Source organism: Manduca sexta, chromosome 18 (genome assembly GCF_014839805.1).
Source record: "Manduca sexta isolate Smith_Timp_Sample1 chromosome 18, JHU_Msex_v1.0, whole genome shotgun sequence".
Classification (NCBI taxonomy): Eukaryota; Metazoa; Arthropoda; class Insecta; order Lepidoptera; family Sphingidae; genus Manduca; species Manduca sexta.
The window spans coordinates 6,354,806-6,369,592 of record NC_051132.1 but is presented as its reverse complement, the minus strand read 5'-3'; the positions used below and the strand labels follow the sequence as shown (position 1 = coordinate 6,369,592).

The 14,787-nt window shown below is 35.8% G+C and overlaps 2 protein-coding genes across 2 annotated transcripts; both read left to right on the top strand.

Annotated features, from left to right (window-relative positions):
* Positions 1–140: 140 nt before the first annotated feature.
* LOC115453199 (39S ribosomal protein L35, mitochondrial) lies at positions 141–864 on the top strand. The gene is given in 3 exon segments (XM_030181877.2): positions 141–177; positions 311–759; positions 761–864. Coding segments are annotated over 3 exon segments (531 nt in total). The 5' UTR covers positions 141–155; the 3' UTR covers positions 821–864.
* Positions 865–4,645: 3,781 nt separating this feature from the next.
* Positions 4,646–12,692, top strand: LOC115453200 (fumarylacetoacetate hydrolase domain-containing protein 2). The gene is given in 7 exon segments (XM_030181878.2): positions 4,646–5,085; positions 6,528–6,597; positions 6,600–6,725; positions 6,727–6,768; positions 7,304–7,468; positions 10,974–11,140; positions 12,242–12,692. Coding segments are annotated over 7 exon segments (1,026 nt in total). The 5' UTR covers positions 4,646–4,786; the 3' UTR covers positions 12,399–12,692.
* The last annotated feature ends 2,095 nt before the right edge of the window (positions 12,693–14,787 follow it).

The window sequence follows — 14,787 nt, the reverse complement described above, 5'->3', positions numbered from 1 at the left end:
GTATAACTTTAAATTAATTACAATATAAATATATCACTTACTAATTGTAAAATAAATACATAAAAAGAAAAATATTAAAAAATTAGGTAACTCAACTGCAGTCCTGTCAAAATTTTAATCACAGTGGAAAAGCTTTGAATTATTTCTGCTTTAAAATGTTTCGCTGTGCATTTACAGGTAAATAATAAATTAAATGTAACAATTTACGCACACAATTGTCTATAAATAACTTTTTGTGGTTCTAATATGATTTTATACAGTTTTGTTGTTATGATGTTTGACTTGTTTTGAGGTTAATTTTTCTTTTCAGCAATACGGAGAATACGGCCTCTTTCGATACCTGTTTACAATACGGCCAGGATCATTAAGAATGACATAAAAACTTTTTCCACACTAAAAAATATTCAACTAAATACGCCTTTGTGTTCCCAGCAATCTTTATTATCTAACAAACGGGTACTTGAGATTTCCAAAACCATATTACCTTCTGTACCTGCTAGATCTGTTACGAAGTTTAGTCTTAAGCGTGGGAAAAGGAAAACTGTTAAAGCTGCTGTACGCAGATTCTTTAGACTACACTGGGGTGGTTGGATAAGAACAAAAGTTGGCAGGCAAAAGAAGTTATGGAAGAAATCCCTAGCACAAAAAAGGAGGCTGAGACAACATGTTTTTTGTAATGCCACACAAAACACACTTTTGGACAAAATGGTCACAAAATTTTGGAAGAAACCCAAGTATTATGTTGAAGATCCTTATGCTCCCGTACCATACCAGAGAAGAATATTATATTACTCGGAAAAAACCTATTACAAGAAATTAACTACACTTGAAGTTAGAACAATAAATAATAACTAGATGTTTGAACATAGTCTTTTGAATTTAATACTTATATACACAAATCAATTTATTTTGTAAGCCTATTTGAGCCTCAAGGAAAATAGTTGGGAATATTTTGCAGCTTGTCCAACTTATATCATTTTGGCTTTACTGTATCCAACAAGTTAAATTAGTAATGAACCAAGAACTTTAGCTGTGGTACCAAAAGAAGCTGTCTTTGGCAAGTAGTGGTTCCCATGTATTGAAGCCTAAAGGCACTTTCAAGTCTCTACCTCCATTCTATTCCTCGTCTAGGGCTAAGCTAGAGGTGATTAACAATCTCTCGGAGAACTGTAGTAGTCTGATGCAAAAAATACCCACTAAAGACAAATGTTCCAGTTATACCTTGGTTCTATTTTCTGAAATTAAAATACTTCTCTAACATATCTCACATTGGAGGATCCAACACAATAATGCGTTTAGGTCAAATATTACTTACTAGGTACTTATGATGACAATGCTCATACACAGGTAGTGTAAAACGTAGACCCGGTTGTAAAGCGCGCCATAATTTATGCAATATAAATGAGACAATTAAATAAAGAATTTAGAGAAATAAAAAAGTGCCTGTTTAAAGTTAACACTATTTCACTAGTACCTATAAAAAAATATCATATAGGTAGGTACTAATGAAATAGTGTTAACTCTATGGTAAGTACATGATATCTACATAGAAAATTTCATATAATATGTATTAGGTACTTACCTACATTGACGGGTTCCTACGTTATGAAATTTACTAAAATAAATGATTCGTTTAAGATCCTCAAACTTATGTAAGTATAGATAATTTTTTTTTCGTTTTGGATATCAACGACTACGAATATCAGACACATCCCTATTATCTACTACATAAAGTAAGTAAGTACTTAATATACGTAATACACAAGAATATACTAGGTATCGTCTACTTACCAGGAAACTACAAAATACGTACAATAAACCACATTACAGGACACGGCCTTGGGTTGCGACAAAAATGAGATTAGGCATGAAAAAATACTAAGTACTCGGTAGGTGGGTAAGTAGTCTTTTGTGTCTTAACACAAAAGATTTGACTAACAGTTAAAGTATTCCTGTTTCTAATTTCCCCTTTTTCGTGTTTTAAATAGTTAGGTATTATAATATCAATTACAAGCACATGAGGTTAAAATTTTGTTGAGTGAATCACGGAGGTCTGATCTGACCCGCGCACGAGACAAATTGGGGTCAATTATTGTCCGCAATTCATAATGCGTGTAGGTGGGCATTTATTATGAAACAATGTAACAGTCAACTCAACATATTATCTATTTTTTTTTCTCCTTTGGAGCAACACATCTGTCGTTGGAAACTGAGTCTAAAAATAAAGTTTTTCGGGCTAAAATTTTCCGTTATAGGTAAAAGTCACGCTATATATTTTCCCGGGAGCCTATGTTCTTCCCAGGGTCTCAAACTGTCTCCATACCAAATTTCATCTTAATACGTAGGGTAGTTTTTGAGTTTAACACGTTCAGGCAGACAGATGCAACTTCACTACATAGTATAAAACAAAGTCGCTTTCTCTGTCCCTATGTCCCTTTGTATGCTTATATCTTTAAAATTACGCAACGGATTTTGATGCGGTTTTTTTAATAGATAGAGTAATTCAAGGGAAAGGTTTATATGTATAATAACATCCATTAAATAGTGGAGAAATACTGTTATTTTGTTATGTTATACCCGTGCGAAGCCAGAGCGGGCCGCTAGTTGTTTTATAATATATTTTTGTAGAACTTTTTAAGAGGAACAATCCCGTCATATGTCATTGTTGCATAAGTTTACCCGTTTACGCAGCGCACGCAACGGAAGCTCTCAAAACTAATAAATTTTGCCCGTCTTTGCAAAATGTTTCACTACTGCTCCGCTCCTATTGGTCATAGCGTGATAATATATAGCCTATAGCACTCCACAAACAAAGGGCTATTCAACACAAAAATATTTTTTCAGTTCAAACCGGTAGTTCCTGAGATTAGCCATTACTGCTCCGCTCCTCTTGGGTATAGCGTGATGATATATAGCCTATAGCACTCCACAAATAAAGGGCTATTCAACACAAAAAGATTTTTTTAGTTCGAACCAGTAGTTCCTGAGATCAGGCATTACTGCTCCGCTCCTCTTGGGTATAGCGTGATGATATATAGCCTATAGCACTCCACGAACAAAATATTTTTTCAGTTTGACTCGGTAGTTCCTGAGATTAGCCGTTACTGCTCCGCTCCTATTGGTCATAGCGTGATGATATATAGCATATAGCACTCCACGAACAAAGGGCTATCCAACATAAAAAGAATCTTTCAGTTTGACCCGGTAATTCCTGAGATTAGCGCGTTCAAACAAACAAACTCTTCAGCTTTATATAATAGTAATATAGATTGGTGCATCCTTTAGAATTTAGATTAAATCTGTGGTAAGTACTCACATCCATTACACTGTAAAAAAAGCACAGGAAGACATAGGTACTTAGTAGGTACACCTATCAAAATATACGAGTTAATTAGACCGATACTAGTTGGTAGCTATAGGAATCTTTGCTCCGAAACATTTTAGCATGGACAAAAAGGTATTATTGCAGTAATTGTTGAAAGAATTGATTATGATTCTTTACGAGTAAGTACCTACTCTTTATACACAAGGATGTTTCGAACACCATTTGCCCCGAATTGAATCTCATATAGGGGGTTGAATTCAGGCAAGCTCGAAAGCCCGGCTTGTTGTCTTAAAAATGTTGTTGTTCCTGCCAGATTGTTAATTAGTCGTTAGAGGTTTGGCAGTCACATGGCAGCACTGACGGCAGACCGCATAACGTGTTCCATAAAATATTCTCTGAATTGCTCTGTAAATACGCCCTGCTTTGCGTAATAATATGTAATATTCCCATAACTGTCGCTATTTAAGTATATAATATGTGGGACTAGATAATATTATCGCAGTGCCGAATTCACACTTCCCTTTAAATAAGTCCCACTGAGTTTATGCCTCTCCGCATGTACTAAGTCCGGGTGGCTATTTTGCGCAAGCGAAAAAGGTCACCGATTGTAACTAGGCCGACCCTAAGCCGAGGCATAGGCAGGCAGGCTGGCCAAGGTATTAATAAATCCGGCAATGTAGTTTTCGGACATTCGTGCAGGGCTGTCTTATCGCTACGCGTCGTATTGCATCGCACGCAAGGTGTGCTCTGTTTTTTGCCTATAAATATTTGTTTGTATAAAAACTCCCAAAGATAATAGGAACTACTCAAGTTAACAGGTATAATTTTATATATATTTTCTATTAGTACTTATTTTGTGATAAAAAGAAGCTAATTTATACTTAATTACCAAGAATATGAAATTACGCTATCACGTTATATCGAAATATATGACGTCTAGGAAGTTGCTATTTGCAATATTAAATACCTGATTTCAGAACGTATCCTAATTATAATTGATAAGAGACTGATAGTGACACAGCGATGGTTACAGTTACCAGATGGGGAGGGTTCTCCAAAATTTTGTATTTTTTACGCCGCGAAAAAAAAATTGGGGGATTTATGCGGGTAGTAAATTGTCTAATGAAAGCATAATACGGTACATTTCTCGTCGAAACCATCATTTTTACCAGTAAACAGCTCGGGATCCCGTTTTTAGGTCATTCATCCTGTAAAATTTGCAAAAAAGCATTTTTCTGAGATCTCTCCACTTAATTTTGGGAATTTCGTAGGAGTCACCTGGCAACAGTGGCGATGACGGCTGACGCATGACATTGATAGCAATTCAAAGTCAAAATAATTTTTACAACAAACTTGGCCTCCAAGAACACAATCTTTTAGCAATATTAGTAAAAACTGTTCTGCCAGTTACATAACAGATTAATACTGTTTCCTTCGATTTTTAAAACTTTGACGTTGACAATGAATTGTAGTCTGAGTCGGAGATTGCTGTGCCGCCGAGCGATAACATGTATAAAAAGCAATTTATTATCTGAAATCATACCCAGTAAAGGATTGGCAGTTGAAATTGCCCGACCCTTTTCCGTAACGCAGAATAGAAACATGAAATTAGTTCAATTTTCATACAAAAATGATCCAAAAAAAATTTGTGCGGGCTACTTGGAAGGGGATGGGATTGTCGATATAAATAAGGCCGACCCTTCGTTAGGAACAACTGTAATTGAGATTTTAAGAAATAATCAAATAGATAACGTGAAAAAGTAAGTAATAAATTGCCTATTAAATAAATTGCATGGTAGAGATAACTAAATGTTTAGTTTTCTATCAGTGTTCACTTGTACTTAAAAGATTTTAACCTGGTACCACACGGATACTTTCCTTTATAATTTATTTGCATATATAACTTATTATCTAGATGACTATAACTTTTATTATAAATATTATGTTAGTTGTGGCATTAAATATATTTCTGCTTCAATTAGTTTTCATAATTTATTTATGTATTTTATTTAAAATTGCTAGTGTAACTTTAAGCTAAAACTTTTTAAGATAATATAAAATGTTTCAAGATTTAATATATTACATACTACTGATTTAGGTCTGGGATATATGATGAGTGTAGTTAAAAATATATATGTTTAAGTTATTTAATAGGTGGTTTGAATTCTATGATAGCATTACATTTTGATGATATTTATTTAAAATTAAAATATACAATTTTACACAAAATAAAAATACTGGTAATACAATATAATTTGTTTTTAAAAAATAATTATTTACTAGTTTAATAATATGGGAGAAAAGTAATTTTATATTTATGTTACTTGAGTACAAAGGCTGAACTTTACCAATAGATATTATTGAGTTTCTCTTGCTAAAATGATTTCATACATTGTTTGCAGTTTTGCCCATGTCAAAAGCCTTGGCGCACTACTAAAGTCTCTAAAACATGATAACGCTAGACTTATAGAAAATTACTTTTCCAATTGGAGTAAATTCTCTCTCTCTCTGGTCGGTTCCTCATATCTGAGGATTGTGGGCAGTATCAGGGTTGCATCTGGAGCGGGTGATCTGTCCCCACCAGTTCCTACTTCCGAGTAAATTACCAGGATACAAAGTACTCTATACGTTAATCCAAGACATGATATGCATGTGGGCTAAATTCCATTGAAATCTGTTCAGTTGTCTCTGTGTTTAATTCCAACAAACATATAAACAGATAATAGTGATTAGAAGAAAACTGTATAATAGCATTTATTTGTAAGATGGATATCTTTGTAATATCTCTGCATTTAAATTGTTATTGTACAGTATGTTTGTTGGATTTTAAAACTCAGTTCAATGTTATCATAGTTGCAGCCATTGTTATCTTTGTTTATAAAACTGAGGGTACTTAAATATATTGTTATCTTGAGAGTGGCTATCCAAAGATAAACTGTTGAAAACTGTGTAGAATGAAGTAACTTTATACAGTAATTTATATTTCAACTTATCTACAAATAAATAAAAATACCTGTAACATAAAAATATATATATTATCACGGAAAACACATATTTAAAATATAATAATAAATGTTTTATTATCCTATTGAAAACCTTTATTTACTATCCATAAAAATAACACATATTCAATTACATTTCAGTATGATTTTATGTAAATGGTACTTATAGACTTATCTATAAAACTTATTTTTGATTTAAGGTTAAAATCCACAACAAAATCACCATGCCAATGCCCCAATGTAGTGCCAATGTCCTGCAGTGACATTAACAACTCCCCATCCATGGTATTGATAAGGTCATGTGCATCGGCCTTAACTACAAGGATCATTGTGAGGAGCAGAAGTTGAATCCACCTCCTGTTCCAATGATGTTCAGCAAGTTCGCCAGCACTATTATTGGGCCCCGATCAGGCAGTGAGGTTGAGGACTGATGTTACTAGGGTATGTGAGATGCAGTGTTTGTAATGCAATTATTTGTTGTTTTATGTGCACCTTTGTGATTAGTATTTCTCACAAAATAAAGGTATTACATTTAGTTTCAAATGCCCTTGCCTACAAAGAGTGTAGCCTTTTATTTGTGAAGGATTCTTTTAATTGTTTGTTCCTGCCAGTTTGCAACTTTGGTGTTACAGTTTGAACGCCTTTTATCAAAAAAAATAATAGGTATTATGAGGCAACATATTACGCCTCAAGATAACCAGGGCAGAGTAATGCCATACCGTTTAAACTTCTTACGATACTATCTTAAGGGTGCATTTAAATAAGTCGCCTCGTGCCATGCGTGGGCAATGCGGTCGCAGCGCTGCGACGCGCGTGGTTTTTTTTATATCGAATTACCTTGCAGTGCGGATACATTTTAGAGCGATCTATTAGTTTTGTCTTGTTAGTATTAAGTCTTTGCAGGTCCACACATAAAACACGAAATTAAGGAGACACCATTTTTTAATATAATTTAATACTTTATATCTATTCACAGAAAGTCGATTGGGAAGTAGAGCTGGTTGTGGTAATCGGGAAAAAGGCGAGTTTCGTCAAAGCTGCCGACGCTTTCGACTACATAGTGGGCTACACAGTGGCTCAAGACATCAGCGCTAGGGACTGGCAGAAGGAGAAGAATATGGGCCAGTTTTTGCTCGGAAAGGTATTTATTAATTAATCCGCTAAGTCTTCTTATTTCTTTTCCTTTCGCCTGAGTACATCCAATGTGTTTCCTAAAATAGCTTTTACTGCTTTTATAAAATACTAGCTTTTGCCCGCGGCTCCGCCCGCGTTATAAAGTTTTTCAGGCTAAAGTTTTCCGTTATAAAAGTCACGCTATATATTTTTCCGAAAGCCTGTGTTCTTCCCAGGGTCTCAAACTGTCTCCATACCAAATTTTATCCTAATACGTTGGGTAGTTTTTGAGTTTAACACGTTCAGGCAGACAAATTCAGCGGGGACTTTGTTTTATAATAAATTTTTGTATAACTTTTTAAGAGGAACAATCTCGTCATACATCATTGTTGCATAACTTTAATCGTTTACGCAGCAGCGCACTCAACAGAAGCTCTCAAAAATAATATATTTTCCCCGTTTTTGCAACATGTTGAAACTGTTACTGCTCTGCTCCTATTGGTTATAGCGTGATGATATATAGCCTATAGCACTCCATGAATAAAGGGCTATCCAACATAAAAATATTTTTTCAGTTCGAACCGATAGTTCCTGAGATTAGCCATTACTGAACCGCTACTATTGGGTATAGCGTGATGATATATAGCACTCCACAAACAAAGGACTATCCAACACAAAAATATTTTTTCAGTTCGAACCGGTAGTTCCTGAGATTAGCCATTACTGCTCCGCTCCTATTGGGTATAGCGTGATGATATATAACCTATAGCACTTCACGAATAAAGGGCTATCCAACACAAAAATAATTTTTCAGTTCAAACCGGTAGTTCCTGAAATTATCCTTTACTGCTCCGCTCCTATTGGGTATAGCGTGATGATATATAACCTATAGCACTCCACGAACAAAGGGCTATCCAACACAAAAATAAATTTTCAGTTCTGTAGTTCCTGAGGTTAGCCATTTCTGCTCCGCTCCTATTGGGTGTAGCGTGATGATATATAGCCTATAGCACTCCACAAACAAAGGGCTATCCAACACAAAAAGAATTTTTCAGTTTGAACCAGTAGTTCCCGAGATTAGAGCGTTCAAACAAACAAACTCTTCAGCTTTATATAATAGTATAGAGTATAGATGTCGCAGTAGTCAAAGTTGCGTTAATGATGAGATGTGTATTCGTCTGCCAAGTTTGAATTTCCCGCCCTCTAAATTCGCCGCCCGGGGCACGGGCCCTGGCTTGCCCCCCCCCCCCGCGATCCGGGGCGGGCTGAGGGTGTTAGAAACGGACGGGGGGACAAATATGATGGGAAAGCTTCGAACTGCTTTGCTATCGGGAGCTACACGTGTTATTGTGAGTCAACCATAAAAGATAGACATATGCTGTCGTGGGATATTTTTATATAATTTTAAGGCGAACATTTCCGTCATACATGATTTCTGTGTAGCTTTAACAATTAAGGTTGCACACGCGGCGGAAGCTTAAAAAATGGAGTAACTTCTCCCGTTTTCCCAACATTTCCCTTCACTGCTCTGCTCCTATTAATTGTAGCGTGATGAAAAGTATACTATAACCTGCACAGGAGTATGACAAATAAATGTACCAAGTTTCGTTAAAATCCGTCGAGTAGTTTTTGTTTCTATAACGGTTATACAGACAGACAGACAAACAAAAATTTTACTAATTGCATTTTTGGCATCAGTATCGATCCCTAATCACCCCCTGATAGTTATTTTGGAAATATATTTCATGTACAGAATTGACCTCTCTACAGATTTATTATAAGTATAGATATAGATTAAAAGTCAAATCTAAGTGCAGAAAGAATTATTCGAATTCCAGTTTGTTGTGATTGGCTATAAAGAATTATAATATCAAAATGTGCGCAAAAATATTAAAAGCGTGTGATGGTTGGAAGTGGTAGCTGTCAAAAAACGCGCGTAATTGGCGTGACGTCACCGGTTGTAAATAGCCGTAATGATGCGGGCATAAGAGACGGACTACGCGCCCAGTTTTTAATGCAATATTTTAAACATGAATTTCTAGCTGATTTAAAATTGACTTTCTTTTCTGTGTTATATTATGCGTTATGTATAAAATAATGAACAAAATCAAACATAGTGGTAATCTATTGTATTATTATGTGATTGGTTGGATCATTTAACAGCAGTTGCTTGCCGGCATCCAAGGAAGTGGGTTAGTTAACCCACTTCCTTGGATGCCGGCGTACGGAATAAAAAGTAATGATAGACCTCTACTTAAATATAATTCAGGTGTCTAGACGCTAGCGTTTGTACTCGTAGACAATGAGCGAGCGATAAAATTTATGTTACGTCACGTCATCTCTGTAATATAAATTGAGTTGAGTGGAGCATTGAGCTAAATAGCGCTGTGAGACTAGTTTAGCGCAGATCATGGCGGTTCTAAGGAAAAATTGTTTAATATAGGATATAGATAACACATTCTTGTGATTAACAAAAAAATATATAATGAAAAAAAGAAAGAAGAAAGAAAAATATATTTTAGTAACATAATATAAAAAACAAAATAAATAATGAAATAAGAACGAAATTAAAACTACAATAATACAAGAGAAAATAAAAAAAAAATTAAGAAAAAGAAACCAAAATGGATCCAACTCAGCTTAATGCTACAGCGTGAACTGCAGTGCTGATTTTCAGCTGAACCCAATACAGATACCGTCTCGTAATAAATAGCAATTAAATGTGAAATACAGGTAAGATAAAAAACATTCGTATGAATGTACATATATCATTTATACTAAAATTTACAATGATCAGAGCACCAAACCCACCGTCGAACAAGCGACTTCGCTTCATCACGAAGTTTGTTACTTTAATAAATTTTATAGGTGGTAATGTCGTTTATTAGGCGACTATTCGATAGACATTTCTTGTTTATTGATTTGTTTTTGGAGCTCACTGTACATTTCGAGGATAATATATAGAACCTAGATATAGACATTCGTTAGGTATCCCAAATGTGCTCTCAAGTTTTAATCCAGTTAAAAGATGTCATCGACGGTTTCTAGTAGGCGTTTTATGCGAAATATATCCTTGATGATCAGATGCGAAAGATTTATTTTGACTGGAGGTGTAGTTCCCGAAGTCCTTGACATATTATTTTGTGGCCGCTGACATCTTAATAAATTACAAAAATTACTTGTATCTGAATAAAATTATGAGATGAAAAATACACAATATATAATACCAGCGATATACAGTATACAAACACTCACGCCATTTATCCCCCGCAAGGGTAGGCAGAGGCGCAACTACTCCACCCACTTTTCCACCGTGTGTATACCGTCCCATCATCTAATAATGGGCGAGCCTATCGCCATATTGGGTACAAATTCCGTACTCCGGCTGATACTGAATAGAAAACCCAATATCAACTTGCCTGACCTGGGGATCGAACCCGAGACCTCAGCACCTTATTTGTAACGAATACTTAGCCATCAAGGCAGTTAATCCCAGTGAGACAACATTCAATATGAATAATGTTTTATAACAGTCGATGGATACGTTCTGCCCCCTCGGGCCGTGCATCACGACGAGTGACGAGATCGGCGACCCGCAGTCGCTCGACATCAAGTGCAGCGTCAACGGCGTTCTCAAGCAGTCCAGCAACACCAACCAGCTCATACACAAGATACCTGATGTCATCGAGAGATTGACCTCGTGAGTTTATTTTTTTTTATTGCTTTATAAGCGGCAAGGGCCTAGTTGGCTTTGGAAACGATTGCCGAGACAAATAACCGTAGGATCATAACCCAAGGGCACACACGTCTGATTTTTCTTAAATGATGTGTGTATTCTTTGTGAATTATCGCTTGCTTTAACGGTGAAGGAAAACATCGTGAGGAAACTGCATAGTGAGTCTGTGAAGTAAACCAATCCGCACTAGGCCAGCGTGGTGGACTAAGGCCTAATCCCTCTCAGTAGTAGAGAAGGCCCGTTGCCAACAGTGGGACGGTATATAATACCGGGCTGATATTATTTATTATTATTATATTGCTTTGAATGACAAGCCGAGCTTGCCGTTCGCCTGATTGTAAGCAATACGACCGCCCATTAACAGTAGAAACACCATCCAACACCTTGAATTACAAGTATGGTTTGGTAATCCATCGCACTTTCCGTCCTGAGACTGGCTACAATGCCATATTTTCCTAATGTTTGATCAGCTTGTCTAATCACGCCACCCCTTAGCTACATATATGGCTACAAAACGATATTTTGTAGAAATCTTTCTACTAATTAGGTGGTAAGCCTTTAGTCGGCTAGAATACAACTAGATAGGTAGCAACGCAATGGCTATTTCTGCTAAGCAACAGTATCAGCCCTATTGTGTTTCGATTTGAAGGGCACTAGAAATTTTAATTAGTTGCCATTAAGGGTTGTATTATTGAACAAGTGTCAACTTTGAGTAGGATCAAGTAGATATTTATAAATATTAATTAATAGCCGACTATTTATAAGTAGATATTTATATAATAGTCGGCATTTTTTTTATTAAAACATGTAGCTGTATCTCAACACAATTCATCGGAAAAAGAATCCATTTTCAGTTGAATCTTGTAAAAAGGAGCATATTTTTTTTTATGAATTTCTTTAGGAAAGTGTCTGAAGGTCGATTTTCGCAGTCCGGTGCCTAATATTTTTAACACAATATACAAATGAAGTATATAAAATCCATTCTAAATATCATGACATACTTACTACGTGGAAAAATATTAGATAATATGTTACATTTTTTAATTTGAAACATCCTTGTTGCAGTGTAATGACCCTGTTGCCCGGGGACATCATTCTGACAGGCACACCCGGCGGCGTGGGCATGTATCGCGACCCGCCGGAGTACTTGCAGCCCGGTGACGTCATCCGCAGCGAAATCCAGAACATTGGCGCGTTCGACATCAAAATTGAGAAATTCTAGTGATCCGAGTTGTTAATATTTGTATAAATGTATATATTATTAGGATTTTCGACGGATTTTTGCGCATTGAAATTTGAAACCTGTGAAAAAAAATACATTTTAATTAAAGATTTATTCGCATGTAGTAATATATTAATAATTGAATAATATGCTGGCATCAGTAAAATTTTTACTGCCCAATAATTGACATGAAAATTTTTGAGAATTTTTAAAATAATTTACAAGTCTATAGTTACTGTATATACATATAAATTTATTATTCCCTATAGGAAATATTAACAGTACTCGATTTTTTGTATTCTATTTTTTAACAATAAAACCACAAGTAGTACTTATATAAATAAGCGTTAAATTGTATACATAATGTTATGTAATATACAAATATTCTGAATATACCATTGTTTATAAAATATATGATTCTAATTTTAAAACTATTTTTGTCAGTTAAATTGAACCCAATTTGTGACCTTATTATATCTAATAGTTATGAAAACGATTATCTTAAATTATTTCGTTTTTACAAAATTATAAGGTTTCAAATTTAAAAAGACTCGAAACACTTGAACTTTATGCAAACGGAATAAGTACATTCCAATTTATAAACATACTTATATGCACCAAGTAAGCGTTTGCCAAAGACCGTGGCTTCCAATAACGTATTCAAAAGAATGTAATGAACTTCAAAATGTATGTCACACGAAGATGTATGAACGTGAAATTTTAAATTAGTCCGAGCTGGCAGCACAAGCGAACGCTGATTGGCGAATGGGTCTCACAATTGAGCCAATCGGCGTCTTCCGTTCGCTCACAGGAAGGACCATTTGCGCGCGCGCCGTTCCTTTTCATAGACTATTAAATTTAATGCCAGCCAAGGGGAGTTTTATTGAGTTAAGTGGTGTATACGGGCCGAAGTGTCCAGTTACTGCGGAGCTCTTTGTGCGTCCAATAAACGGTAATCCATAGCTCTTAACTAAGTGGCAATTTATATTTTAACGCCCGCAGAATCTAAGTTCATCTATTCAACGGATATTCGTTGTTATGAATATTATTTCGAGCAATTTTGTCGTTGAGGTTCATTTGACGACTGTTGAGGTTTGAGTGTATGCAATTTTCTATTTGTTATGCAATTACTTGCCGTTGGGTGTGATATGGGTGTGCACTGATGCCAGGATGCCAGGGATTAGCAATTTGTGCATGATGCTCGGCAAAGATGTTACATGGGATTGGTAGCAATTGGCAAATTTTCATGTGTTATTTGTGGTGGCCTCAATTGGGAGGAAGTTATTTCACACGTAACAGTAATTGTATGGTGAGCAGGCGTAGTACTGGCTCGTATGTGTGAGGTACTACGGGTACTAACCTTCAGTAACTTAAACAAAACTATACAATTTATCTACTTTAAAACTAGTCACTCATAGACCTGAAATGCAGCGTGGCGCAGTTATTTACGAGAGTACCTCAACCTATTTTTTGCAGCAAGGCTTTGTGCAATGATATTAGATGTGATGACGCACAAGACTGGAATATATATTTTTGTTATTCCTGCACAGCAATGTGACCCCACTTAAATTAACATCACTGAAATACTTATACTAGCATTTGCTCGCGGCTTCGTCCACATGAGTTTCCCTGGAGACAAGTCTCGTATATTTCTCCGGGATAAAACGTAGTCTATGTCCCAGGATATCAAACTGTCTCCATTTTAAATTTCACGGAAATCTGTTAAAGAATTTCTAAGTTTATTACGTTGGCAGACAGACGCGGCGGGGGCCTTTTAATAAGTATGTAAGGATAACATTGCCTACCAGCCTTTTACAGCTAAATCAAAGAGAATTAAAATATTTAAATGGTTATCGCCGTTGTTCTCGAGTCTGTGTTAATCGCAGGATATTTTGGCGGGATATTTTGGCGTCTCTGGGTTGCCAATTGACAAAAATATTATCGCTATTTGTCTGTGGCGACAATTCGCCACAGAACTATTGTAATATTGCCGATAGTGTAAACCCACTGTTTTTACTCGTATCGCCTGATTCTACAAGCTGCTTGCAGTGGGCGACTTGTAATACAGTTTATTTCGGTCAAAATGTTAAACTGGATCACAGGTTAAAATAAAACTGTTTTGTATGTAAAATATTTATCATGAAACTAGCCGCCCTGACCAGATGTTGATTTGCCCTAAAAAGAAGATAAAGTCCTAGAACGCTAGTACATCAGAGAGACTTTCCCGCCTTCAAATTGACCACTACAAATCCTGAAAGCCAGGAGCAGCAGTGGCACGCATTTTATGACACCGAGCAGTGAAGCTCGGCGAGTCAAAAGGAAAACTAATTTCTCAGTATCCCATTATCTAATTTTGTTTTTACTTATTGTAATATTACAGACTGCTTCG